Source organism: Pseudonaja textilis, chromosome 3 (genome assembly GCF_049901715.1).
Source record: "Pseudonaja textilis isolate UNSWEBS1 chromosome 3, rPseTex1.2, whole genome shotgun sequence".
NCBI classification, from domain to species: Eukaryota; Metazoa; Chordata; class Lepidosauria; order Squamata; family Elapidae; genus Pseudonaja; species Pseudonaja textilis.
In genome coordinates, this window is record NC_141992.1 from 183643994 (window position 1) to 183670911 (window position 26918).

The following is a 26918-nucleotide window of genomic DNA, read 5'->3' on the forward strand; positions in this document are numbered from 1 at the left end:
GTCAGTAAAAAACAAGGACCCAGATTGTTGGGGGCAATTTGCTGACTCTGTAAACCTCTTAGAGAGGGCTGTGAAGCACTGTGAAGTGCTATATAAGTCTAGAGTGCTATTGCTATTTCTCAAGTAAAACAGAACCGGCTGTTTTAAGATGGATGACTTCAACTCCCAGAATTCCCCAGGCAGGCTGGCTGGGAAATTCTGGGAGTTGAAGTCCACCCATCTTAAAGAAGTCACATTTGAGAAGCACTGAATTAAAGGCAACCAGCATTAAACCTGCAGAGTCCCCCCTCACCCTATTCTTCAGCTTCTAATTCAACTTCTACAAGAATAAAAAAGCTGCCTTTTGCGTACAATATACAGAACGAAATATATATATATATATCCCCCCCCCCTCCGATTTTGCCCTCTTCTTCTCCATGGAGGGAGAATCGGCAGCCAAGGAAAAAGTGGGGGAGGGGGAGGACGAAAGGGAAATCGTTTACATTATATTGGTTGGGGACAATAGGGACTGTAATCCTCCCCATCAAAACGCAACCGAAACGCCGACGAAAATAACTCGACGCGGGCCACCTTCTCCTGAGGAGGAGGGGGTGGGGGCGTTTCTGAGGAGTCCCTGTACGGAAGGAAAAAAAAATGGCTACGCCCTGCCGATGCACAGAAGGCATCCATCGCCCCGACTCCGTACCGCGTGGCGTCATCACGTCCCGCCGTTCAACGTTCCAACGCAGGTTTGCGCGCTGGGAGGAGGGCGACGCGGAGAGTCGACTAACCTGGACGGGACGTGAAAAAGGCGCTTGTTACTGGGGCAACGACGAAGGCTAGGTACCCTCGGGTCTATCGTCCTTTTTTCCCCTTCCGGGGACCTCCGGAGACAGTTGGACTACATCCTTTACCAACCCTGGTCCAGTGGCTGGGAAGGATGGGCCCTGTAGTCCAGTGTCCCTGTAGGTTGTCGGGCGAAAGAAGGCTGGGATTATATTATGAATGTTATAAAGACCCGTTTTTGTGCCTGACGTTTGTCTGGCTGCCCCAAAAGATGACTGGAAGTTTTGAGTTTGTTTGATTTTTTTTTAAAAAAAGGAAAATCTGGACTTGATGGGCAGAGATATTTCAGGGTTCTGTCCTTTTGGAACTGAGAGCCAATTTAAGGGTCCTGAGTGCCTTCTTTATTTGGTCCTGGGAATGCCGCCTGAAGTTGTGGATGCTCCAACCTGAAGAGTTATCTATCCAGAATGGATGAATTCCTGCTTTGTATAGGGGCTGGGGATGGACTAGAAGTCCTTCAAGATCCCTCTCAACCCTGGGTTTAGGGGAACAAAAGAAACAGATCCAAGAATAGATTACAAAAAAAAAAGCAGAGGTTTTAAGAAGCAAAGACATTGTGGAAAGTCAGCTCCCAAAACCTTCAAGACTAAAAGGTGTTGGTTCTTCTGAATTGGCTTTGGATCTTCTTCGAGCAGCCTTTTAAAGTTTGGCTTAATCCAGTGGTTGGTTCATGTATAGGAAAAGGCAAGGGTAGGCAGACGACTGTTGCAAGCTAGGATATGCAAAAGTGGCCTAGGGAGGAAAAATGCATTTTTTTCTAAATAAGAAACAAAAGCATAATATTTATATATGCCTAAATATAGCTGCATGGCAACATGATAAAATGTGCAACTCTAAAAGGAACTCAGCATGTTTAAGTAGAAATTGGACCACTGTCTTTGCTTCTTTAACGACTCCAGCACTGATCAAGTTGTATGGCCAAAATGAACTCTTCTGCCTCTGTAGTCTTACAAATCTGTGAAATGTAAGGTTTTGAGCGTGATGTTAATTTGTAGATGGAAGGCCCCAATGTAATTTAACTTTAATATGTCAATAGCAAACCATTAATATATGAAATATCTGTACCCAACAGATTTGTGTACTCTGACACCCATTTTCCTTTTTCTACCTTAATAGTTTAATTCTCTTACAACTCAGGATGTCTACACCACCTCTAGCAGGGCCAGGATTGCCTCCTGGTCCATTTTCTGGGCCTCAGGGTCAGGCTGCACGAGAAGTGAACACAGCTTCGTTGTGTCGCATTGGTCAAGAGACTGTGCAGGACATTGTATTCCGCACTATGGAAATTTTCCAGCTGTTAAGAAATATGCAGGTAAAGAATCACCTGTCCAAATAGTTCTATCCTATTATCTCTTTTAGAAAACCTGAATTAAATTGAAAAAAGTGCACAGTAAAAAACATATAAGCAGGAACAACTTTGGCATTCAGAAAAGGAAGTCTTTGCTTGCCACATATTTTCATTAAAAAAAAAGACTTGCTTTAACGATTTATCTGCCTTTCTCCCCAGATAATTTACTTTTAAAATTGGAGAATCTTAGCTTCACTAGAAATATAGTAAAGAAGGCAGATAATTATTTTCTAATTAATCTGCCTTTGGAGAGGGTTCATTTTGAGAGGATTCATTTTGAGTTCAAGGCTTTTTTTAGACAAAATGTGCTGCTATGAAGAAAACAGATCAATTGCATATTCTAGTTAAAATATAGGCAAGCGATTTATAAATTGCTAATAGTGGGTATGTAAGTTCTTTCTGTTTTTTTTTCCCCTTAATGTAGTATATAACCTTGCTTCTGTTTATTTGTGTGTACCTTGATAGTAGCTGATAAATGTCACTTTATTATTCCATAGCTGGTAAATTTGTAGGATTTTTCCGTAGTCACTTTCATTTCTTCTAAAACATTCCTCCCCAGTTTTTTATCTTTAAATTCTAAAATAATTATCCTAACTTCTTTTATTTTGATTACTTACGATTATTTTTAATGTAATTCATATTTCCACTGAATTTCTAGAGAATGTCTATGTATTCAGCCAGTATTCTTTTAGCAATTTAGAGTTTTTACAGACTGTTTTAAAAACATAGTATACAGCCCCTTGTATTCTAAAAAATATAATAATGGGTGCTTCATTACTAGAAGTTTAGTAACCGGAAGAGCAGGTGACTGGCGTGCATGCGCACACTGGCTAGCTAAGCTTCTGGTTTCTGACGCTCCTGCCCATGCACGTTGGGGAGCTGCTCTTTTTGCATGCACGTTCCGGTTTCAGCATTCTCAGAAATATCTCTGACTATAGAATTCTTTTCCAGAAGAAACTCAACCAGTATTCAAAAACATATTTTGTAGGCATGTCATAATTTTATGGTGGTGTTTTAAACTTTCATTATTATTTTCTGTTTTGTTATATGCTTCAGTGAAAGGAAGTACTATATAGACATTGGATAATATTTATTCTATTCCACGATGGAATAGAATGGAATAGAATAGAATTCCATAAATGGAATGAAGCTCAGATAGCATTGGAAACTAACAAAGTTTTTGTCAAAAACTTTTCATGCTTGTTGAAGAAATGAGTCAGGTTTCCTTTTGTCTTTGCATATTCTCAAGGGTAGCTGAAATTTGATTTCTTGCTATTAAATATTTGAATATTCCAGCTTCCAAATGGTGTCACCTATCATACGGGCACATATCAAGACAGATTAGGAAAGCTGCAAGAACATCTGCGCCAACTCTCAATACTGTTTCGGAAACTGAGATTAGTATATGATAAATGCAATGAAAATTGTGCAGGACTTGAACCCATTCCAATAGAGGTAAGTGAAATGGGAGGGGAGACAGGCACAAATATCTAGACCAGAAGAAGAGGGAAACTGATTTGTTTCCAGTTCTTATTTATTCTAAAATCCCAAAATTCTTCATGTGAAACCTGGACTAAAATGGATACACCCAAATGCTAGTAATAAAAGTACTGTAAAACCTTGACTTAATGGATCATTGGGGGAGGAGGGGTTCCATTAAATACAAATGTCTGTAAAGTTCAAATTTATCTTGTTTACATCCATTTATATTGTTTGCATAATTACATAACTGATGCAAATAGCACCATTAGCACTAAAACTTCAATTTAGTAGAGAAATCCTCAATTGAATAGACATTTGTCTGTTAAATGGGATGAAGCCCAAATGAAATCTTTGTCCACTATATCTGAAGTCCACTCAGCTGAGGTCCATTAAAACAAGAGTTTACAATAATTCTCTCTGCAAAAATACTCTCCTTCTTTACCTCATGGTTTCTCAATCGCCACAACAAAAAGAAGAGAAATTATTGTATTGCTCTTACTGTGAAACTACTGAGAGCTAATGTACTGCAGATCACTGAAGGATCTGCCAGAACATCCAGATCAGTTTACATACGGTATCCATCATGATTTCCAGATGGTGAAACTTAATGTATTTTCTGCTTACGCCTTTTGATTGTGGTTGAAAAAGTTTTAGGGAGTTTGCAAGTTGGTAAAAGGCAAAGTATATTTTTATTGCTTTGAGACATCTTAAATTTCCTAAAATGTCCCAAAACAGATTGTATAATATAAATGCTGTTAGAAAAAGAAACATTTCTGTAATTTCATATTTATCATAATTATTATTCTGACATAGCTTCTCACGCGAGATTCCACCAGATATTCTCCATCTTTATATAGGACTTTTTTCCCCCAAATTTACAGCAGCTTATTCCTTATGTGGAAGAGGATGGCTTTAAACATGATGACCGAGGAGCCACCAACCAGCTACTCTTTGCTAGTGAAGAAAGACGGGAAATCATGGAAGTTATCAAGGTAGACCGTGTTCTATTTCTGGGTACCTTTTTGTGTAATTGTAAGCCAAATATATATTTTTGACTCATTGAAAACAAAGATTAGTAAGTAGACCCCAGGACACAAATGTTGGGTCATGTATGAAATTTCATAATTTATAGCAGGGGTGTCAAAACTCAAGGCCTGGGGGCTGGATCCAACCCACGGGGTATTTAGATTGGGGCAGCTCTGAAACAGCGAAAACTGGCCCGCGGTGCTTCTGCCAGCAAAAACAGAGCTCATGCAGCCGTCCCGACCTCCGTTTTTGCTGCCAGAGGGTTGCAGGAAGCCGTGGTAGCCGAAAATGGAGCTTGAGCGCCTACTTTTGCTGGCAGAGCACCACAGGTGCCCCTGACATGAGTGACATTGAGCTGGCCATGCCCAGCTTGCCCCCACCCACCCCCCCGAAGTCAAATACAACAACCCTGATGCGGCCCTAAATGAAATCGAGTTTGACACCCCTTGTTTATAGTCATGAAAAAGAAATAAATAGAATATTCTTTTTTGGCAAATATGATTGGACACCCAAGGAATGTGCTGGCGCATAAGCTCTTGCAAATAAGCAACAAAGTGATAAATGATAAGATACAACCATAAACCATAAGATACAACCAACAAAGTATAGCCATAAAATACCAATAGGCGTAGGTAATAGGAAAAACAAGGATAATAGTAACACAGTCCTGTGACATGATTAGATATCCTTAGGCACAGACAGTGCTGTGGGAATTAGGTGTTAGCAGAGTGATGGCATGGGAAAAGAAACTCTCTTTGTGTCTAATTGTTTTGGCATGCAATGCTCTATAGCAGCATTCTGAGGGGAGAAGTTGAAACAGTTTATATGCAGTTTATGTGAGGGGTCGGTCAGTCTGTCTGTTTGTCTCTATATCTATCTATCTATCTATCTATCTATCTATCTATCTATCTATCTATCTATCTATATTATTGGGTAGTAGAAAAAGGAAATATAGGGATGAGAGTGTCTTAAAGACAATTTTTGAACAAACTGTCATTGAAGGTGCTTATACTGAGATTGTGAACCAAACATTTCAGAATATTGTAGAATTTTTAATTTTTCATTAAATTGTTTTAATTTGTAAATTAGCCAAGTTGGCTTATCAAACATATTAACAAACACATTAAAACAATGTATAAATGCGTTTAAAATCCTAGAATGGTCTGAAATGTTTGCTACACGGTCTCAGCCAGTTTGGTCTGATGGTTAAGGCACCAGTCTAGAAAGCAGGAGACTTTGAGTTCAAGTCCCAACTTGACCATGAAAGCCAGCTGGGTGAATTTGGATCAGTCACTATCTCTCAACCCAATCCACCTCACAGAATTGGTAGCTGTAGGGAAAATAGAAGGAAGAAATATGTTGGATATATTTGCTAGCTCAAGTTATTTCTAAAAATAATAAAGGCAGGATACAAATAAATATCATTTTTCTCCTTTAGTTATATAATAATTTTCCAGGAGATTATATTATGCTATTTTATTTACTTAAAAAGTTACATTAGAAAAACATATTCCTTATTCTAGGGCTATATATAGCAATTTCTTATTTAGACATTTTGAGATGATGATATTCTAGATATCCTTAACTGTCCACGAATTAGTATTTGTTGCTGATTTTGATTAAATGCTAATTCTTGTAGGACACTGTCATTTTATGTTTTGAAAATTAATTATGTGTCTGGGGAAACCAATCAAACCTTAGAAATTCTACTTAACTCCGAAATGTTCCTCTTGTAATTCTTTTTAGTTCTGTGCCCTCATTGTACATGCTCAGTCCTTGTAGCCATTTCATACATTAACCATGGTCTGGATTTGTACTAATTAAAAATATTAAAATTACTCTGTTTTTCAGTTTAAGTTGATTTGCTGGGACTCCTGGCTTGTAATGGTTTGAGGAATTTTGTTAGGTGCTTTATTGATAAATTTACTATGTCATTTGCTTGGTCTTTCCATTTGTATAAGGATGGGGCTGGTTATTAATTAATTCATGGGACACTAATTGAAAAAAAAAAGAGTAGATTCTTCTAAAAACTCAGGACCTATTTTCTTTCTTTAACTGGACTCTTCTATCAAGTGCCCTACATTATTCTCCATTGAACTCCTATTGCCCATTGATAGTTATTTTTTTATTAGAGTAAATTCTATGCAATTCTTGCTACTCTCTGAGCTTGGTTGTTTGCTTGCAGACGTTTCATTATCCAGCTAAGCAACATCATCAGTGCAAGTGAGTGTAGTGTTTTGCTGCCTATTTATATGCAGTACCTTATAAGAATTTCTATTTGGAACTTCCAAGTATCCATATTTGTTAAGTATATATAATCTGCTAATTTGAAGAAAGACTCATTTGGGACAGAAAGTCTACAGCTCCCTCCCAAATTAACATCTGATCCTGAGGTTTCGACGATCCATAAGTATGTCTCTATTCTTGACATTTAAAGAAGGTCAGGGATGTGCTCAATCATTTAACAACCTAGATCGATTTAAAGCGTTTTATTTTTTTTCCAGACAGTAGATTTGGACACCACTATTTGTTTCCTTCAAAGGATTGTCAGTTTTACTTTTTGGAGAGAAATTGCAAGACATTTTTTTTTAAATCAGGGAACAGTTGATGTGATCAAATGTCTCTAGGTAGATACACTGCTCAAAAAAATAAAGGGAACACTTAAACAAGACAATGTAACTCCAAGTCAATCACACTTCTGTGAAATCAAACTGTCCACTTAGGTAGCAACACTGATTGACAATCAATTTCACATGCTGTTGTGCAAATGGAATAGACAACAGGTGGAAAGCATAGGCAGTTAGCAAGACATCCCCAATAAAGGAGTGGTTCTGCAGGTGATGACCACAGACCACTTCTCAGTTCCTATGCTTTCTGGCTGATGGCTTGGTCACTTTTGAATGCTGGTGGTGCTTTCACTCTAGTGGTAGCATGAGACGGAGTCTACAACCCACACAATGGCTCAGGTAGTGCAGCTCATCCAGGATGGCACATCAATGCAAGCTGTGGCAAGAAGGTTTGCTGTGTCTGTCAGCGTAGTGTCCAGAGCATGAAGGCACCAGCAGGAGACAGGCCAGTACATCAGGAGACGTGGAGGAGGCCATAGGAGGGCAACAACCTAGCATCAGGAATGCTACCTCCGCCTTTGTGCAAGGAGGGACAGGAGAAGCACTGCCAGAGCCCTGCAAAATGATCTCCAGCGGGCCACAAATGTGCATGTGGCTGCTCAAACAGTCAGAAACAGACTCCATGAGGGTGGCATGAGGGCCCAACATCCACAGGTGGGGGTTGTGTTTACAGCCCAACACCGTGCAGGATGTTTGGCATTTGCCAGAGAACACCAAGATTGGCAAATTCGCCACTGGCGCCCTGTGCTCTTCACAGATGAAAGCAGGTTCACACTGAGCACATGTGACAGACGTGACAGGGTCTGGAGACGCCATAGAGAACTTTCTGCTGCCTGCAACATCCTCCAGCATGACCAGTTTGGCAGTGGGTCAGTAATGATGTGAGGTGGCATTTCTTTAGGGGGCCGCACAGCCCTCCATGTGCTCACCAGAGGTAGCCTGACTGCCATTAGGTACCGAGATGAGATCCTCATACCCCTTGTGAGACCATATGCTGGTGTGTTTGGCCCTGGATTCCTCCTAATGCAAGACAATGGTAGACCTCATGTGGCTGGAGTGTGTCAGCAGTTCCTGTAAGATGAAGGCATTGGACTGGCCCGCCCGTTCCCCAGACCTGAATCCAATTGAGCACATCTGGGACATCATGTCTCGCTCCAGCCACCAGCGCCACATTGCACCACAGACTATCCAGGAGTTGGGGGATGCTTTAGTCCAGGTGTGGGAGGAGATCCCTCAGGAGACCATCCGCCACCTCATCAGGAACATACTCAGGTGTTGTAGGGAGGTCATACAGGCACGTGGTGGCCACACACACTACTGAGCCTCGTTTTGACTTGTTTAAAGGTCATTACATCCAAGTTGGATCAGCCTGTAGTGTTTTTTAACACTTTAATTTTGAGTGTAACTCCAAATCCAGACCTCCATGGGTTGCTAAATTTGATTTCCATTGATAATTTTTGTGTGATTTTTGTTGTCAGCACTTTCCACTAGGTAATGAACAAAGTATTTAATAAGATTATTTCATTCATTCAAATCTAGGATGTCTTATTTTTGTGTTCCCTTTATTTTTTTTTGAGCAGTGTATTTGTCTGTGGGGAGCAGGTGACTGTTAGCTTTGCATGGATTGGTTTTGCTGTAAAAGGAGGCCATGGAGGGGAGATAGGTAGAAAGATAGGGATAGAGAGATGTTTTCCATTTGGTATTTAAAAGATGAAAAAGAGCTTGTGTGTTTCTTTAAAATAATAAGCCACACTGAGTTGTATTCAACCAGTACCCTTGAATAAAATTCTTTATCCCCTGAAGGGAAAGCTTTTATCTCAGGAACAAATTATTTTTCATCTCCATGTCACCTCTCCAACTTATTTAGTTTCCCCCAGTGTTTATTCTAAAGGACCTGAATAATTAGGCGTTGTTGCACGGAGAAGAGAAGGATCACCATTTAGGCACATCCTGATATTTATTTCCACCTCTATGCTACCATCAGAAGCTGCCATAAGATCAAACAGCCATTGTCAGCAGAAGGATGCCAGCTGTTTATAATTCAGTATATATTCAGTTTAACCTACATAGGCCTAAAATTAATTGTCGGCAGTGGGCAGAGTTTTCCTTGGTTCACCGATTTAACTCTCGCAGAACAACGTTTGTAGGAATAAGCATACACAAATGTTAGACTTGCAGGGAACAATCTTTTATGGCAGGTTTGAGGAGTGGCATGATGCACTTACAATAGAAGTAAAAGGAGCTTCAGAGAGCAAGGACGATAGAAGGCCAGACAGAGGAACCCTGTTCTCCCTCTTCTTGTCCATCTATGGATCAGGCTTTGATTCCAGAGACCTTGGAAGTTAGACGCATAATTATTGAATGGTCAGGATAAAGGAAACATGATAGGAATTAAAAACTCCATCTCTGCCCCTGAATTATTTTCTGCAGAATGATGTGCAGTTTTGCACAGAGGGGGATTGTGTGAGTCTTTTGACATAATTTCTTTAGGAGGGAGGGGAGAACACTCTCTTTATGCTAAAGATGGAATCAAATTTTCAGCTTTGGTGTTAAAATCTACAGTTGCAAATTAACTTCCAAGTTAATGCAGCTGTCAAATTGGCATTTATGATTAAGGTACTTGAAGTGTGATGTCTTTTAGCCATTTGTCTGCGAAACTGATCCTTGAGTTGACAAAGATAAATGCACAAATAAGATGATGTAAGGTCTTGTGATACAAAAAACATTGAATGAAAAGTAGGAAATTGGGGCCCAGAGGACTTTAGCTGCAATCCATTAGGGCACAGCAGTGGTTTTCAGCCTTGGCAACTTTAAGATGTGTGGGCTTCATTTCCCAGTATGCCCCAGCCAGCATCCTAAAGTAGCCAAAGTTGAAAAATACTGGGATAGAACAAAGGTAGGGATCCTTTTATGTGATTCTGTCAGCCATAATCCAGAATGGTTAACATGGAGTAGCTACCCTGTGGGCGAGGGCCAGGCACAAAACATTCATTGACTTGCAGAGAAAAAGGAACAGATTAACTGTGTCATTTATCTCTGATGCCTTAAATATTCTCATTCAGTGCTGTGGGTAAGCACACATATAGAAAAATGAACGGTAAGCAGGGAGTCTAAAAGGCTCTGAACTCCAGCAGTCTTATTTGCAACATCCCTGTGCAAAACTAATTTGAAGCGTTCGTATGGAAATGGCAGACTACAGCCCTAATTCAAGTTTGATTAGAAATGCAAAGAATAAAATGTGACTGCATTGGCTGGTTCTCCCTCAGCCTCACTTTCTGCCATTTGGCCTTCCATGTAGTAATATAGACAGACACCCTGCATGATTAAGGACCCTGATTGCGTTGAATTCTAAATTGCATTGGAAACCTTCAAATTTATGGAGAATAATGGGCCAGGCAACCCAGGTACAGCATAGTCAATGAAGCCCAAAGCCACATCCCTATTCTGTACTCATGCAGTTCTAACCCTGAGGAAATTTAATGCCTGCATTTTGTTGTTGTTGTTGTTGTTCATTGTTTCCTTTCTTCCAGCATAAAGGTATAATTCATGCATTATATATCGTAAGTCTTTTGACTGCAGACTTTTTCCCCCGCCACAACAAAGCTACAAAATCCCTGTCCTTTTTTTTAATTATTTCAATCATTAAAATATCTTGGAAAGGTGAAAAATTGCTTTCAGAAGAACCAGTTTGACATTTCAGTTTCTGTCATTGCCAATTAGTGAGAAAAAGGGTGCGAAGAAGCATTGGATTTCAATATAAAGAGCGCCTAGACGTTTTAAAAAAGCAAAAAAACAAAAAGCACAGTGTGAATTTGGAAAAGCAAAGTATTAGACTAAACTAATAGTATAACATTACATAGGATTTACTGTAATATACATTTATGTGAGTGCTTTGCTTTCTTTAACTTTTAATATATTTTACAATCTCTTGAGGAAGTTACGCGTTTTGCCCTTGTTGTACACAAATGCTGATTTGTTTATCATCCTCCTTGGAGTGATCTTGTATGAGGAATTTCATAAATGTTTATGATATAATTTAATCACTTTTTAAAAACGTATATTGGTATCACTGCATTATGATTTTTGCCTTGAAACCTTAACCACCACCCACTTTTTGCCCTTAAAAAAAAATTGCATTATATTCTCCTGCCTTTAAAAAATATATTTGGGAAGGGCACTTTTTCAAAATAATAGCCTGGGATAAATATTTATTAGTTTCTACAGAGCAACTTTGCTTGAAATAAATTTTGCCTGACTGATACCACATGCAAAACGCATAAGTGAGCAAGAAACTTCAGAGCTCATATGTGCACTATTGCTTTGGCTTTGGCTTCATTTGCAGTCCTGTGCTCAGTTACCTGGAAGTAAGGTGCATTGAGCTTAGTAAAACTGAACAGATATGCACAGGCCTGTATCATCAAGCCTAAAGCAGCTTTGTGTTATCTCAGAGGTCCCCAACCCCTGTGGACCAGCACTGAGCTGTGGCATGCCAGAAACGGAGCCATGCAAACAAGCGAAGCTCTGTGCCCGGTTTGCAGGAAGCTTTCAAAGCCACAGCCCCTCTGGTGTGCGGAAAAGCCTCTCTTCACGGAACTGGGCCTTAGCATCCAAAAGGTTGGGGCCTGCTGTGTTACATGACATCATTCTTTGTAATATTTCCCAGCATAAAACAAAAGGGAAAGAAGAAAATTGCTGCCCTGTTCTCAGAGCAGTGCTCTGCCATCCTGTATTTAAATAGTTCCATGTTGGGTGAGATCTTTGATTCATGTACATCCCAACTTCTGGATAGCAATAGCACTTAGACTTATATACCGCTTCACAGTGCCTTACAGCCCTCTCTGAGCGGTTTACAGAGTCAGCCTATTTCCTCCAACAATCTGGGTCCTCATTTTACTAACCTTGGAAGGATGGAAGGCTGAGTCAACCTTGACCCTGGTGAGATTCAAACTGACAAGTGCAGTACTGCACTCTAACCACTGTGCCACCACAGCTCATTGATGATACAGGCCTGTGCCTGTAGTGAGGTAGTCCTCAGTGTAATGATGGTTAGTTTAATAACGATTCAAAGTTACAACAGCACTGAAAAAAGTAACCTGCGGACCATCCTCAAAGTTATGACCATTGCACCACCCTCATAGTCACATGATTGCAATTCAGGCACACGGCAGCCAGCTGGCATTTACCATGGTTGTAGCGTTCTGCAATTCCGCGATTCCAGTTTGCACTGGATTCCAGCTGGCTTCCTAACAAGCAAAGTCAATGAGGAAGCTGGCAGGGAAGGTCACAAATGACCTGATGCTTCACTTAATGACTACAGCAACATAGGTTGGGTATGATTACATGATGCTTCACTTAATGACAATACTGCCTAATGATAAAGTTTCCGGTCCCAATTGCGGTTGTAATTTGAGGACTACTGAAAGTTAATAACAAATAATTGCTGCCAGAGGAGGGAATGGTACCCCAGAGTAGCCGTATTTTTCTAGGGAGAGAGCCAAGATTGTTTGACCACCTCCCAGGTTGCATAGAAAATTTGGAATAGCTTTCTTATGTTTAGTTTATTATGGATAAGTATTACAGGCAGATGGATTCAGCACATCACACACATGGCTTTTGCATCTATTTGAAGAAAATATACTGCTTAAACTTGTGAATGAATAAATACTTAAGAGATGTAAATCATCCCCATTGTTCCTTAGCTGACAGTCGCTATTTGTATATTGGATTTTTATGCTACCATAATCGTGTGACTCTTGGCACTATACAAACCATCACGGTATAATTAATATAAAGGAAAAGAACAGGACTGATCAAATCAATATTAACTTACAAGCGGAGCCATCTATAAGAACTCCTGTGATGTTATTTAATTAAAAAAAGCTTTTCAAAAAAGCTTTTCCTTGAGCTGTAGGTACCATTGCTCAAGGCCACCAATGTCAGAGCAAAATTTTATTTTCAGGGAAAGGCTGCTCCATGAGGAAGCAGCTCATCTTCTTGTCAGTCACCTGAGCATCCTCCATTTCCCAGGAGTTCCGGGTCATAAACAGTTTTATTCCAGGATATTAGTATCAAAAAAATGTAGTTGAAATAGAAGGTTCTGAAAATCCTATACAGCTGGGGTCCCCAACCCCCAGTCCGTGGACCTAGTCCGCAACATGCCAGAAACTAGTCCACACAAACAATCGAAGCCCCATACATGGGATGCAGGCAGCAAATTAAACGACGCCCCCTCCAGCCCGTGGAAAAACCTCTCTCCACAGAACCGGTCCCTGGTGCCCAAAAGGTTGGGGGCCACTGCTATTTAGGTAGTTCTCGCTTGACATCTGCTCTGTTTAGTGACTGTTCAAAATTATGATGGTGCTGAATAAGTAACTTTACAATCAGTCCTCGTGTTTGCAACTGTGGCAGCATCCCCCAGTCACATGATTGTCATCTGCACATTTCACAGCCATCTTCTGACAAGCAGAGTCAATAGTGAAGCTGACAGTAAAATTGCAAGTCATGGTCCTGTGATGTTTTGCTTAACAACTGCAGGTGATTTGCTTAATGACTGCAGTGGAAGCAAGGGTGTAAGACTATCACAATCACATGACGTCTTGCTTATGTCTTAGCGATGAAGTTGCCAATCCCAATTGTGGTCTTTAAGCAAGGACTACCTGTAAAGGATTTCATTGAGTAAAGCCTGCATTTTGAATTGTTCTTGGAGATCTACTGATAACTGATGAAGGACCCAGGTATAATGTGTTCTACTGCTAGCTGTAAGCAGGTTGCTTCATTTCGCGTCAGGTGCCATTTCTGAGTGATCTGTGTAAAGGTCATTGGGCTACTCCAGCGTGCGTTGATTCTGTCAGTTACCATTGCAAGGTCACCCACTCCAGGTTGAGAGATTTCCTGGCTAACAGCCTTCACATACTTATCCAACGCTAATTTTGATACAGGATGAGCCCTGTCACAGATAGGCTTTCTCAGAGACAGTTCCATCCTTTCCAGAGATAAGACCAAGACAGCAGAGAACCTCAGTCTGCAAACAAGTCTGTCATGCTTGAACTTAACTTCAGCATGTTTACTCCTCTCCCAACAACCTCCAGGTGCTGAGAAAAGACTTCAGACTTCCAGAACAACACAAGGGTGGTAATTCACAATTGGGATATATCATCAGCATCTTGAATTGATGGGCCCATGAATAATGTATGTCAGTTGCTTCATGTTGAACAAAACAAACACATAAAAAATGCTGTAGGACTTTACCAAATATTAGTAGTTCCAATAATGAATTTCTTGAAAAAGATGCCATGGTCCCATTTCTATCAGTCTAAATTAAAGCCAACATTCTTCTCAAGTTATGATGGGAAAACTTAATTTATGAAATCAGGTAACTTTCCCTGATTGTCTTTCAAACATTCTTCCAAAAAAAACCCAAAACAGGTTTTTGAACGTGTGAAGTACAATACCTAAGGGATCTATCACAAGATAACGAACAATTTTTTTCCAGCTCACTTATAACTTGCTCACTGGCATTGAAGTGTTGAAAAGGTGGAACATTTTCCTTGGTTCCTGAGTGATAATTAAAAAGATAGAATGAGCCTTCCAAAGCTGCTTTGTTGTTCTCCACACGGAGAATTTCATTTCTTCCTTAGTATTAGCTGCACCATTATCTCTCTGGCAAACTTTTTAACTGGGGTTGCTAACTTGAGCTTTGGTTGAACTAAGACTCACCTTAGACACAATCTGAATGGAAACTTTTCTGGGTCAGCATTTGATTCTTTGAAGGGCACCGAGGCTCACTCTGTTCATTGCCCTCTGTGGAGGACCAGCAGAAGTAGGCAGTATGAACCGTGTGTACCATTTCTGAATCAATATTTAATTTGCACTTCCCTGTCAATGATGCAGACATATATTGAAGTGAATTAAATTGGCTGGAAGTCAAGGCTGCCTTTCACTGTAACCTACGCAGTCTGAAACTGACATTTTACCAGCCTTTTAGTATTTGTGCTACATTTCAAATCAGGTCACCTTAAACCAGGTTTCTCAACCTGTGGCAATCTAGATGGTTGGATCTGAATTCCCATCAAATCTCAGCCAGTTTGTTGGCAGAGATGGTCGAGTGTGAGGTAAGCTGAACCGCAGGACGTTTGGAAGGTCCCAACCTGGGGAAAACTGCACAATAAGTTGCATGATCATAGCAAATTATGTTTTCACACATTGATTTCTGTTGAAGGCAAAAATTTCTCCTCCTTCCCCTTCCGCTTTCTTTTTCAATGGCTTAGCGCAAGTCACCTTGATTCCAAGAACATTATGCACTTGTGCTAACACATTCACGGTTTGTTACTGTTGGGTAGGCTCTTGTTTTTGTTTCCTTGAAAAAAAAGCAAGCTTACTTTGCAATACCAAATATTCATGAGCAAATCTCTTCCCTCTCTATCCCCCATTTATAATCTGAAGAGAAATCTGGAAGCCACTGAGATATTCTTGCCATCTGAATAATTTAAAATGTGTCAAGTTTCTTTTTCCAAAAGGACTTACTGTTTAAATTAAAGAGCCAGATTCAGGGTAGTTGATGGGTGGGGGGTTTTTTGGGTACAAATTACATTCTGGATTCATTTCCTTCTTACTCATATGATATTTCTGGAATTCCAATCTTTGGCTTTTCTTTTAATATGTATATGTGCTTGTGTTTAAGCCATCTCTTTTATACTGTGCTGCTTGCCTTTTGCTGCAACTCCTAAGATTTATTTTGCCGTTCTCTTGTTTCACTTTTTAGAGAACCAAGGCATAGTTGAAAAGTTGTCTTTCAATTGTGTAAAAATGAGTTTGACGCAGTATAATGTTGTCAGTGGCCTGGTTTTTGCCTTTGGATAGTCCAAGAATGTCAAACTTGCGCCCTATAGGCTGGATCTGTCATGTGCTGGCCCCTCCCCCACACCCAGTTTAGCGAAGAAAGTCCCGATACATCACATGATGATGCTGTGACGATGTGAGTTTGACACCCTGGGATAGTCAGTTATTGAGAGTAGCATTGATGACAGCCTATAAACTTAGCCAGAACTAGCTGCAGGACCTTCCACATTGTTCTTCACTTGTCTTCTTTCCTAACTGCGTGAGCCCTGGATTTTAACTAACTATTATATATCAACTATATGCAAAAGGATAGAGTATCTTGAGTTATGAATGGAGTGTCCAATATTGAAGGGACCAACCTATCCTGTGTCTAAACTCTAAATGGTTCTGAACTTGAAACATAGTTGATCTGAAATCAAAATACTTCTGATATTTTGAACGCCCTGTAACCATTTCATAGAAACTAGGTCTTATACATTTACCCACGCTACAGACTATATTTCTTGTGGGTCTACATAAAGTTTTTAATTCAGTGTCATCAAAGTCTGGTTCAGCTGGTGGTGATGACTACATGGACAAAGGGATTGTCGTCCTGAATTATGTCCAGCAATTAGATTTTTAAGGGCAGTTTTGTAACCTACTTTGTCTCACTCACTTCCAATTGTGAATCGCTCCGTGTTTTCTAATTCAGTTCTTATAGTAGATCAGGGGTGTCAAACTCACGTCATCACGGTGGTGTCACATGATGTATTGGAACTTTTTTCCCCTTCACTAAACCAAACGTGGGCATGGCCAGCGTGTGATACATCTGGCCCATCAAGTGTTAATTAATCAAGTGTTTTGAAGAACTATTATAACCGGATATTATTTTACCTTAGCCAGAAGACCTGATAGTTCTTTACATAATGCAAAGGCAGATTATCTAGAGGTAAAGTAAAGGGGTGTGTCTAACTAACATACTTGCATCCAGTGTCAGAAAGTAGGTACAAAATGGCAGTTGTGATTTCATGCCACATTTTGTCATCATTATCATTAGTTTAATATGTTAAAATGCATTATATATTCTGATTGGGTCTATACAAAAGCTTTGCTGTAGGTAATGATAGGAAGGTCTTTCTCACGTTCTCTATCCTGTTCATTACATATTCTCATATAATGTTAATTTTCACACTTTTTCATTTCATTTCCATTCCTTGGTATAGGTATGAATCAGGGGTGGGATTCAAATTTTTTTACCGGTTCTGTGGGTGTGGCTTGGTGGATGTGGCAGGGGAAGATACTGTAAAATCTCCAGTCAGAGGTGGTATTGGCCGGTTCTCCAAACTACTAAAAATTTCCACTACCGGTTCTCTAGAACTGGTCCGAACCTGCTGAATACCACCTCTGGTATGTATATTAATCTTTTCCAATCTAGGCCACACATTTTTGTTCCATATTTGTTGCAACAGAGCTGTGAGCACTTTTGCTGATATACTGCAGCTTCAAGTGGTTTATTTGCACAGGTTGCTTTCCTATTTAATTCTATGTGTTTCTATATATATTCATTCTTTGAATATTTCTGTTCTGCATTTCCATTTTTTAAGTCTTCCTATCTTTCTTCAGCTTTATTTGCCCCCATTAAGTCTCTTCTGCTGTTACTTTTCAGTACTTTCATCTAAAAATTGTCTTATTTTCCTTACTTGTTGTTTTATTTGTTAGCATTCATTGGTTTCCTTATGTTTTCTTCTTTGTGTCCATACTTGACCTCAATCCCTTCTTGTTTTTCAAGATTTTCATATTCCTTTTTTATTTTTTTGGTTACCATGATAACTTGTTTTAAAAACAAGTTGGATAATTTTCCCTTTGAAATTTTGACAATACTTTTCCACTTCACAGATCTTATCCCTTCAGTAGCTCTCTTTTTTCCACATGAAAATTAAGCATCCCAAATCTGTTCTCTACTTTGATTTTATATTCTGAAAAAATATGGCCTGCAAGTCAAATGCTGGTTCATTTACTTTTTTATTTTTTATTTTTTTAAATTTAACTTGTACATTCTCTCTCTACAGAATTATAGATGTCCTGAAACCTATTAGCATTTTATAAGCAAACTATTACTCTAATCTGCATTTGGTTTCCCGTGCCTCTATTTTGGCCAATTTGTATTCTAGTTGCCTATTGTATTACAATCTATTTTCTTGCATTAAACGTCTCTTAAATGTTCATAGATTTTTTTTCAGTCTTACAATTGATATCTGTAGCAAGCACATATTCTTGATGTCCATTGGGTGTTCACTAATTGTAATAAATATTGTCCTATTGGATTGTAAATAACATGGTGGCTCACGTGGTTAGAATACTAGTTTGACAAGCAGCAAGCCTGCTTTTGAGACCCAAGTTCTACCATGGGGCAGGGTAAGCTCTCATCCTTTGCTCCAGCTCCTGATGGGGACATGAAAAGGAGCTCCCAACTGGGTGTGTCCTGAGCAATGGTGATGTCACCGGCTAATCCTTTCAACCCCGAAACGCCTCGGTGCTTCTGACAGGAGTGCAATGTGATTGGATTGTAACAAAGCACATATTGAGCTATTATGGCTTTTCAGATGTTATTCCCCAGAGGTACTTTGGAGTTCAGAAGAGTTCAAACATTAGCAATTGTCTAAAGCAGCTGTGTCTTTTTCTGGGATTGCATGGCTGCTTGCCATAGCTGTTCTGAAATGCCAGGAAAAGATGCATCTGCCTCAAAAGATTGCAGATACTTTGCAATTTATACTCTCTGAAATACCTTTTTGAAATCAACTCAGAATTACTTGCACAGTCAAATTAGTAACGCCCATTGAAACATCATTCTATTGGCAATGGCCTTAATGCTTTGCACAACCTCCTGATTTAAAAGGCTTCCACTTCTCTGAGCTTCACTTATTTCTAAAAAACATCCAATGTGCCTTGCTTCAGCTGTTACAATGTATCTTTGCTTCGGTCATTTTACATTCCCTGCTCTCTATCCTTTTGAGAGGTAAAACTGCTCTGACATAATCACTACTAGTAGCTATTAAAGTTGGCAATATCACCTCCAAATTGTGAAAAATTCAGCATTCTTCTCTGGTAATTAGAGAAGTCCTTTCAGCTCTCATCACCTACTTGCTTAGATATTTCAGCCATGCCTGTAGTAGTTGCAGACAAAGACAAAGTAGTCTTTGCCTGCAACTATAGTTGTATAAGTTGCAGGTTTGATTCTGAAGTTTCTAGTGGATTGGTTTCTTTCATCCCTGCGAAGACCTCTTCTCGTCTCCCTTCTGTGAACTATACTTCACTTTGATTCTTTCCTTTTTACCCTATTGTCAGTGATGACCTCAAGTTTAAAATCTACCTTGCTCTCAAGAAGCTGCTGAAGCTACCGAGCCCTCCCACCATATAAAGTCATCATGGGAGAGCGTAGACCCTTCTAAAATGTCCTGAGCTACTAACACTCTTCAAAGTGAGAGAACATTTAATGGGATGTTTATCAACTAGCAAAGCACTTTGGGTTGAAAAATCATACATTTGATCAGTGAATTTGCAGGTCGCAGCAAGAGGGGAAGGGATATTTGGGCATTGTGGTACCAATCCCTCCCTCTCTGAATCCAAATCCTTGGATTTTTATTTTAAAAGCCTGCTGTTTGAAGATGGATGGGTTCCTGTTTATCTAGTGTTAGCGACTGGACCTTAGTGACTTCTTTATTTTGCTTGCTTACTTATTTATTTGTTTGTTTGTTTATTATTTCTACCCTCAGAACGAAGCTGTAGGGCACTGCACACCAGAACAACTAGACATAAGGACAGTTTTTCCCCCATGCCATCACTCTGCTAAACAATTAATACCCATGACACTGTCAAACTATTTAGTAAGACTGTATTAATATTATTCTTTTCAACTTTCCTATTACCTTTTCTACTTATGACTGTAACTTTGTTGCTTGTATCTTTACGATTTATATTGTTTTATTTAGTTTCATAGTACGATATATGTTGATTCTATCACTCTGTTGTATCTTATGATTTATGGTGAATGTATTTTTAGGATGACTGTGATCATGATCTATCACTTACAGCTTTTATGTACAATGAGAGTTTATGCATTGAAGACAAATTCCATGTGTGTCCAATCACACTTGGCCAATAAAGAATTCTATTCTGTTCTACTCTATTCTATTCTATTCTATTCTATTCTGTTCTGCCAATTGTTTATTATTTATTTTAGAGACTGCCTGTCTCCTTCACAGAGAAACACAGAAGCAGTGTGCAAATAAAATATAAAAGCATAAAAACTGTATATAATATTTTTATTAGGAGGCCAAGAGAGTTGTAATTCCAACTTAAAAGGTGAGGGGGAGGGAGAGTTTTCCAGGCACCTGGGTGAAGCCCCGAGGAAGACTGCAGTTCTTCAGACATTTCTGAAAGGCCGGGAGAGTGAGGAACCACCTCACTTTGGGGTGATTGGGTAGGATATTCCAAGAGCTAAAGGCAGAGAAGGTACTGTTCCTGGATCCTGGCCAGTCGAAATCCTTTAATTTCAGGATCCTTCCCTTCCTGACCAGTGGGATGGTCTGATGTAATGGGGCAAGGATGGTTATGCAGTTGATCACTTCAGTGAAGACTGATGGTGCTAGTAAATCATAGAAGTGCACGTCTATGAAGGAGGAGATAGCAAGGCTGGCACTACAGCAGCTGTAAACAAAATGGTTGGATCTATGTAGCCAAATGTTGTTTACAAGTTTTCGGTGGGTATGGCGCTAAAACTAGCAGTAGAGGAAAAAGTTTTCATGCCTCTACCAGAAAAAAAAACATAAATCAGTAACTATAATATTAGTTTATATAGAAACATACCTTTCTTTTCCATTTGAAGTTCTGAAATCATTCTCTTGCCTGTGCTGTTTGTTAATGTGTGTTTTCTAGATTACCTCGTTGTCTACTTGATTTTCTTTTCAAGTTTTACCTGTTACTGTTTGACATGTTTAAAAAGCATCTCTCCAGACAGCTGTCCCTGTGACAAATGCCTGGCCAAAGAAGAGCTAGTAAACTTTATAGGATTTCATTCTTTAGAGCACTTCTAAAATACAAAAGAAAAAGGTTGGCCAGATAATTTGAATTTATTTTCCACCAGCCATAATATGCAATTATTTTTTTTCTCTCTGCTGTAAAAATAAAGTATGTTTCTCATTGTAACTTTATTGCAGAGGTTTTATTACAGCTACAGCAGCTGAAAAGTAATTAAGTTTAGCAGTTGGAAATGGACTTTTCACCAGATACGAAATAAATTCAACAATTTCTCACATTTAACTCATTGAAAAGTGTGGGGAAGAGAAATACTCTGCTAAATATTTAAAGTTTCCTCAGAAAAACATATCTTGAGTATGATCTATAACAATGTTTTTCAAACTTGGCAACTTTTAAGATCTGTGGGCTTCAGCTCCCAGAATTCCCATTGGGCTAGAAAGTTGAAGTTCCAATGTAAAGGTTGCCAAATTTAGATAGAGTCAAGATTATGACAAGTATTACCACTGTACAAAACCTTAGTAAGACCGTATCTGGAGTACTGCATTCAGTTTTGGTCACCATATTATAAAAAAGATGTTGAGACTTTGGAAAAAGTGCAGAAAAGAGCAACTAAGATGATTAAGTGTCTGGAGACTAAAATATATGAAGAACAGTTGGAGGATTTGGGGTTGGCTAGTCTAGAAAAAAGGACTAGGGGGGACATGATAGCAGGGTTCCAATATTTGAGGGGCTGCTACAAAGAAGAGGGAGTCAAGCTATTCTCCAAAGCTCTTGAGGGCAGGACAGGAAGCAATGGATGGAAACTAATCAAGAAGAAAAGCAACTAGAATTATGGAGAAACTTCCTAACAGGGAGAAAAATTAACAAGTGGAACAGTTTTGGAGGCTTTAAAGAAAAGACTGGGCAACCATTTGTCTGAAATGGTATAGGGTTTCCTGTTTGAACAGGGGGTTGGCTAGATGACCTCAAAGGTACCTTCCAGCTTTGTTACTCTGTAGCTTTGAAAAGCACTGATCTATAATATGGAATGGGTTTTAGAAAGGTGTAGTACAGCCCAGTTAACTCAATATATACATGAAATACATTGCAATATTTGGAGGTATTGAACTACGTCACGAGTTCCTCAAAGAAGCCAAACAACACAAAGCAAAATCCGTTGAGCGCTATCTAGTTTAAAAGTCACAGCATGGTATGGCATTCCTGTTGCAGTCTGGAGAGAACCCCATGGGGCAGTTGAGAAGGAAAGCCACACAGTGTGTAGCACTAAAATCTAAAGAGCTGAACCCCAGGAAAAACATTCATCCGATGAAATATGCTTGAGTAGGCATGGCTCCTCTTTAACTGCAAATTCAGATTGAGCTTGCTAACCTAGGAGGCAAAATGCTATGCAGCCGAACCAAATTGAGCATTATTACTTTGGGACTGAATGTAAAATGGATTTGGGGGGCGGGGGGGAATGAGTGTTACATTCTTTATGCAGAGAGATCTAAGTGACATCACACTGTGAGAACCGAAATTGCAAATGCTTCAGTTCTCAATCATAGAGAAAGCACAGACTAAGCTATAATTTTTGGCCTTGGCAAAATCAAACTGCTTCAGTACCACATTTGACAGAACTTTGTAGTAACTTAATTCATCTCTATGCCAGTCATTAATACAATCTATTTGTAGAAAGCTTTGCAGAGGCAGTCTGGTTTTGTGGCGTTAAACAGATGGTTTTTAAATTGGGTCTGCCTTCAGTTTTTTTTAAGTTTTGCGTTCACTTACTATGGTTTTCTTTTCCTTTGTTCCTTAAATATTGAGGGTAAAATCCAAGCGCTTGTGGCCTGGGATGAAGTGCTGTTGAAGTCAGTGGGTTTTAATTTCTGTGTAGATATGGCAAACCTACTTAAATTAATAAATAAATATATAAATACATGCTAGGTTTGGATACATTAGTCACCATCTCTTAAAATGATGGGCAAATGCAAGTAAAAGTTTTCTTTGTTAGTAAAACCCCTGCTGAGCAGAATGGTGCCTATTTCTAGTTCCAACGACTTATTGGTAGATCTTTCAAACTTAATAGAATTCTGCTTGATTATTCATTTTCATACAACAGGATTAGTCTCAGCTGGAAATCAAGTTTTATACACACACACACACACACACACACACACACACACACACACACAAACATGATACCCATGCTTCACTGTGAAACTATGTGGTCGGGCTTAGTTTTTGGGGAGGAAAATAAGGGGGGAAAATTCTGCCTTTGTCTACCAGCATCCATCAGTATTCATCTGGCTCGCATCCTGTCAGTGTGTGAGAGAGTTGAGGGCTGTTTGGAAACTGAAACCGTATTTTCTGTGTGACCAAGAAGGAGACAGCAAGGAGCCTGGGCATGGCTTAGCTCAATTGTTCTGTACTAAAGCTGCTTGGAGATGTAAAACTGAAACTCCTCTGCTTATGTTTTGCATTTGGAACAGGTTTCTTTTCAGGTGGGGAAGGGGAGTAGAACTCCTTAGCATCAGAGAACGTTAATAATAATATATGAAATACTAATGCTCTGGTGGTCATTTCAGAAAATCCTTTCTTAGTGAGCACCTAGAAGCCAAGAGGAACATACGTGCCAAATTTCAAGTTTGTAGGCTTTATGGTTCTGGAGATTTTGTGATTGGTGCGTGATTGGTATTTCGCTTTTATTTATATATAGAAGATTGGCAAAGTTATCTGTAGAGCTGGTAGGGCTTCCCCCATCCCAACCCATGGCTCCATCTAGTTAATCCTTCCAAGATGTAAGCATCGTTCTGGTCATAAACTCCAGTGAGGTTCTCCTGAAAAGAGGCAGTGTGGGTAACACAAAGTTTTGCTCCCATATTTAAAACCAGTTCCTGCAGTAGGGATCATTCTGTATCCCTCTATATCAGAGGTGTCAAACTCACATCATCATGGTGGCGTCACGTGACTTATTGGGACTTTTCTCCCCTTAGCTAAACAGGGTGTGGGCGTGGCCAGCGTGTGACACATCCGGCCTGTAGGCCGGGAGTTTGACAGCCTTGCTCTATATATTCTCTGCATGATTTAAGAACTCTGGAAAAGGAAGGGCTAAACTTTTGCAAAGACCCTTCATGGGTAAATAAAGAATTTCCCAGGTACTTATTTATTCCACAATAATGGAAAGGTGCATGCTAGGGGGTTCAATCAACAGTGTGGAATGTATTGCTTTCTAAATATTATTAAATGTTAGTTCTTAGCCTGCAGGGCTAGTAGTGAGGCAACCTGGTTAGATCAGTAGGATTTGACTGAATTGGCTATAGTTTATCATATCCTTTCCCCCGCTTTTTTGTGCCCTCGTTGACTCCTGGCAACTTCCTGGACTAATCCCTACAGTTTTCTTGGCAAGGTTTCAGAAGTGGTTTGTCACTGCCTGTTTCCTGGGGTTAAGAGAGCATGACTACTAGTCTAAGGTCACTCAGCTGGCTTCATCTCTAAGCGGGGGACTAGAACTCACAGTCTCTTGGTTTTCCTTAACCACAGTTCCAAACTGCCTCTCGTATCATCTTCATATTGCCTCTTTACTACCTGATCAGAACCCGTAGTTTTGCTTATTTTCACTGCTCTTATTCCTGTAGCCCCTGTACTGATGTAAGCTTGCTAACAGGGAAATATCTTTTTAAGGAAGAAGATGTGCTCTTTTATTCCAATTAGGCATCGAAGTTGCAGGCTACAGTTGGGAAATCAAGATAGGCCCAAAGACGCTCTTTTTCTTCTTCTTTGACTGTCTCTTAACTCATTCTCTTTCTAGACAATGGCTATCGGCCATTAATCTAGAGCTTTCTACCTTGATTTGGCACTGAGCAATAGACTTTTCTGCTGTCCTGCCTACCGCCATTTCCTCAATTAAAATTCACAGTGTGTAGCCCAAATAAGCAGCGCTGTTGACAGTTTATTCTCCCCCCCCCCCCAATCTCTTTTCACAGAAACTGAAACAGAAGAATCAACAGCTGAAGCAAATCATGGATCAATTGAGGAATCTCATTTGGGACATAAATGCCATGTTGGCAATGAGGAACTGAACACGTTTTCTTTCTATCTCATTATGATATTTGATGTCATTTGTTACAGAAGAATAACTTTTTAAAGAAGACCATGGGTATTCAATTGTACTTTAAATAATCATATATATGTTTGTTATACTTTGGTTATGTATATTTAAGCCTTGAAGTTCTAGGCAGTGAATAAATTCAATGTAAGCTTTAATTTTCAGATCCAGGATGGACAACTTTTATTTTTTGAGGTTTGGGCAACTGTTTCTTTCATATGAAAATAGTATAAAGTTTATTTCATGAAGAAAATGATGTGACTGCTTATTGTACCCTATGGCTATTATTAAGTGTTGTACCTTATGATTCTTGACTCTTGATGAACGCATCTTTTCTTTTTTGTACACTGAGAGCATTTGCACCAAGACAAATTCCTTGTGTGTCCAATCACACTTATCCAATAAAGGATTCTATTCTATTCTAAAAAAATAATAATCCAAAGAATAGTTTGTCCTAGAAAATGTGTGCTTGTTCTCAACAAGAAGTGAGCTGGAACAAATCATGTAATTCTGGCTTCATCTTCATACACTGCTAGAATGCACCAATCTGCACGACCAACTTAACTGCTGATGATTGAAAGCCTAGCACTCAAACAGGAAAGAGGAAAATGTCACGGAAAGTTTTAGCAGAATGGAGAATGTTTTATTTTTAGCAATGGTGAATATGATTTGAATTTTGTCTTAATTTAAAATAATTTCCAACGGTTGCCATCTTTCTTGGTTGCAACTAAAATGGGCAAATGAACATGAGAGCACAACTTATTTAAAGACTTCAGAATTATAGAGGCCAGCCATGTTGCATCACCCAGGGGATCAGAACACGACAGCAGAGGCTACCTCCCCACCTCCCCTTTTATCCTCTTTTCCCCAAGATGGTCAGAAACGTTTCAGAAAAAAATACTAGCCTCTCATCAACCTACCACCTTAACGTCGTAAAAATGATTTTTTTTTTCATTACAGTTGATTAATGACATCCTGCCTGACCTTAATAAATACATTCAAGATTGCCTTCTTAATTGGATGCCTTTTAAAGTGCCTAACACTATTTTGGTAGAACTTTCTGGAAATTGAATGTCTTTGATATATTTTTAAATGCATTGAGCCCTTTTCACCTAATGGGAAAAATATTGCTATGTATCTTTTACCATGATTCTGTTGGTTTTTCTTTTTCTTTTTGGTCCTTTCTAATAACTTACTTTCAGGCGTCTAAATCAGCTAGAATGCTTCCTTTTAAAGTGTGGTTAGATCAGAAACCGTTGAGTCTGCTGAGTCTTCTTTTGACTGGTGAGATATAGAGACTGAAAACTAGTTGGACAGTACAAGTGTGGCAGGGAGACCATCTCACTCTTTTCCCTTGTTACCAAAACCCCAAGTTTATTGACTTATGGAATGTAGGAATTCCATTCATGTGTCCTCCATTTGTTGGAACTCATAATTCATGGAGATGCTGTTCTTCTGCATGTGTTGGGGTCCAATCACTGCCATCCCTAAGTAGCTGTCAAGGATGGTGGGAAATATAGTCTTGTCCCTGTGGAATGCACCAAGTTGAAGCAAACCAAACGCCAGCCATTGTGTATCAGGCACTGTGATTTGTACCGATGCTTTAACAGCCTAAGAAGCCAAGCAGTTAATTTGCCAAGACAAACCTTTTATCTTGTTTGGGGGTGAAAAC

At 39.4% G+C, this 26918-nt stretch overlaps 1 protein-coding gene across 9 annotated transcripts; it reads left to right on the plus strand.

The window, feature by feature from the left end:
• The first annotated feature begins 709 nt into the window (after positions 1 to 709).
• Positions 710 to 25676, plus strand: MED30 (mediator complex subunit 30). Of its 9 annotated transcripts, none has more exons than XM_087931648.1 (5): positions 710 to 822; positions 1963 to 2137; positions 3470 to 3628; positions 4513 to 4647; positions 25125 to 25676. In XM_087931648.1, exons 2-5 carry the CDS (start codon positions 1964 to 1966, stop codon positions 25218 to 25220), a joined length of 564 nt encoding a protein of 187 aa, XP_087787774.1. In that variant the 5' UTR covers positions 710 to 822; position 1963; the 3' UTR covers positions 25221 to 25676. The 9 variants fall into 9 exon arrangements, with proteins under 9 accessions (XP_087787774.1, XP_026559372.1, XP_087787770.1 ...); XM_026703587.2 differs by having other exon boundaries at positions 4537 to 4647; XM_087931644.1 differs by lacking the exon at positions 25125 to 25676 and adding an exon at positions 19899 to 20039.
• The last annotated feature ends 1242 nt before the right edge of the window (positions 25677 to 26918 follow it).

Bases quoted from the DNA above. Each gene is read 5' to 3' on its own strand.
- MED30 (XM_087931644.1), top strand. From the start codon at position 1,964: ATGTCTACACCACCTCTAGCAGGGCCAGGATTGCCTCCTGGTCCATTT. The intron at 3,629-4,512 runs GTAAGTGAAATG...ATCTTTATATAG, and splicing joins TTGAACCCATTCCAATAGAG to GACTTTTTTCCCCCAAATTT. The intron at 4,648-19,898 runs GTAGACCGTGTT...TTCTACCCTCAG, and splicing joins AAATCATGGAAGTTATCAAG to AACGAAGCTGTAGGGCACTG.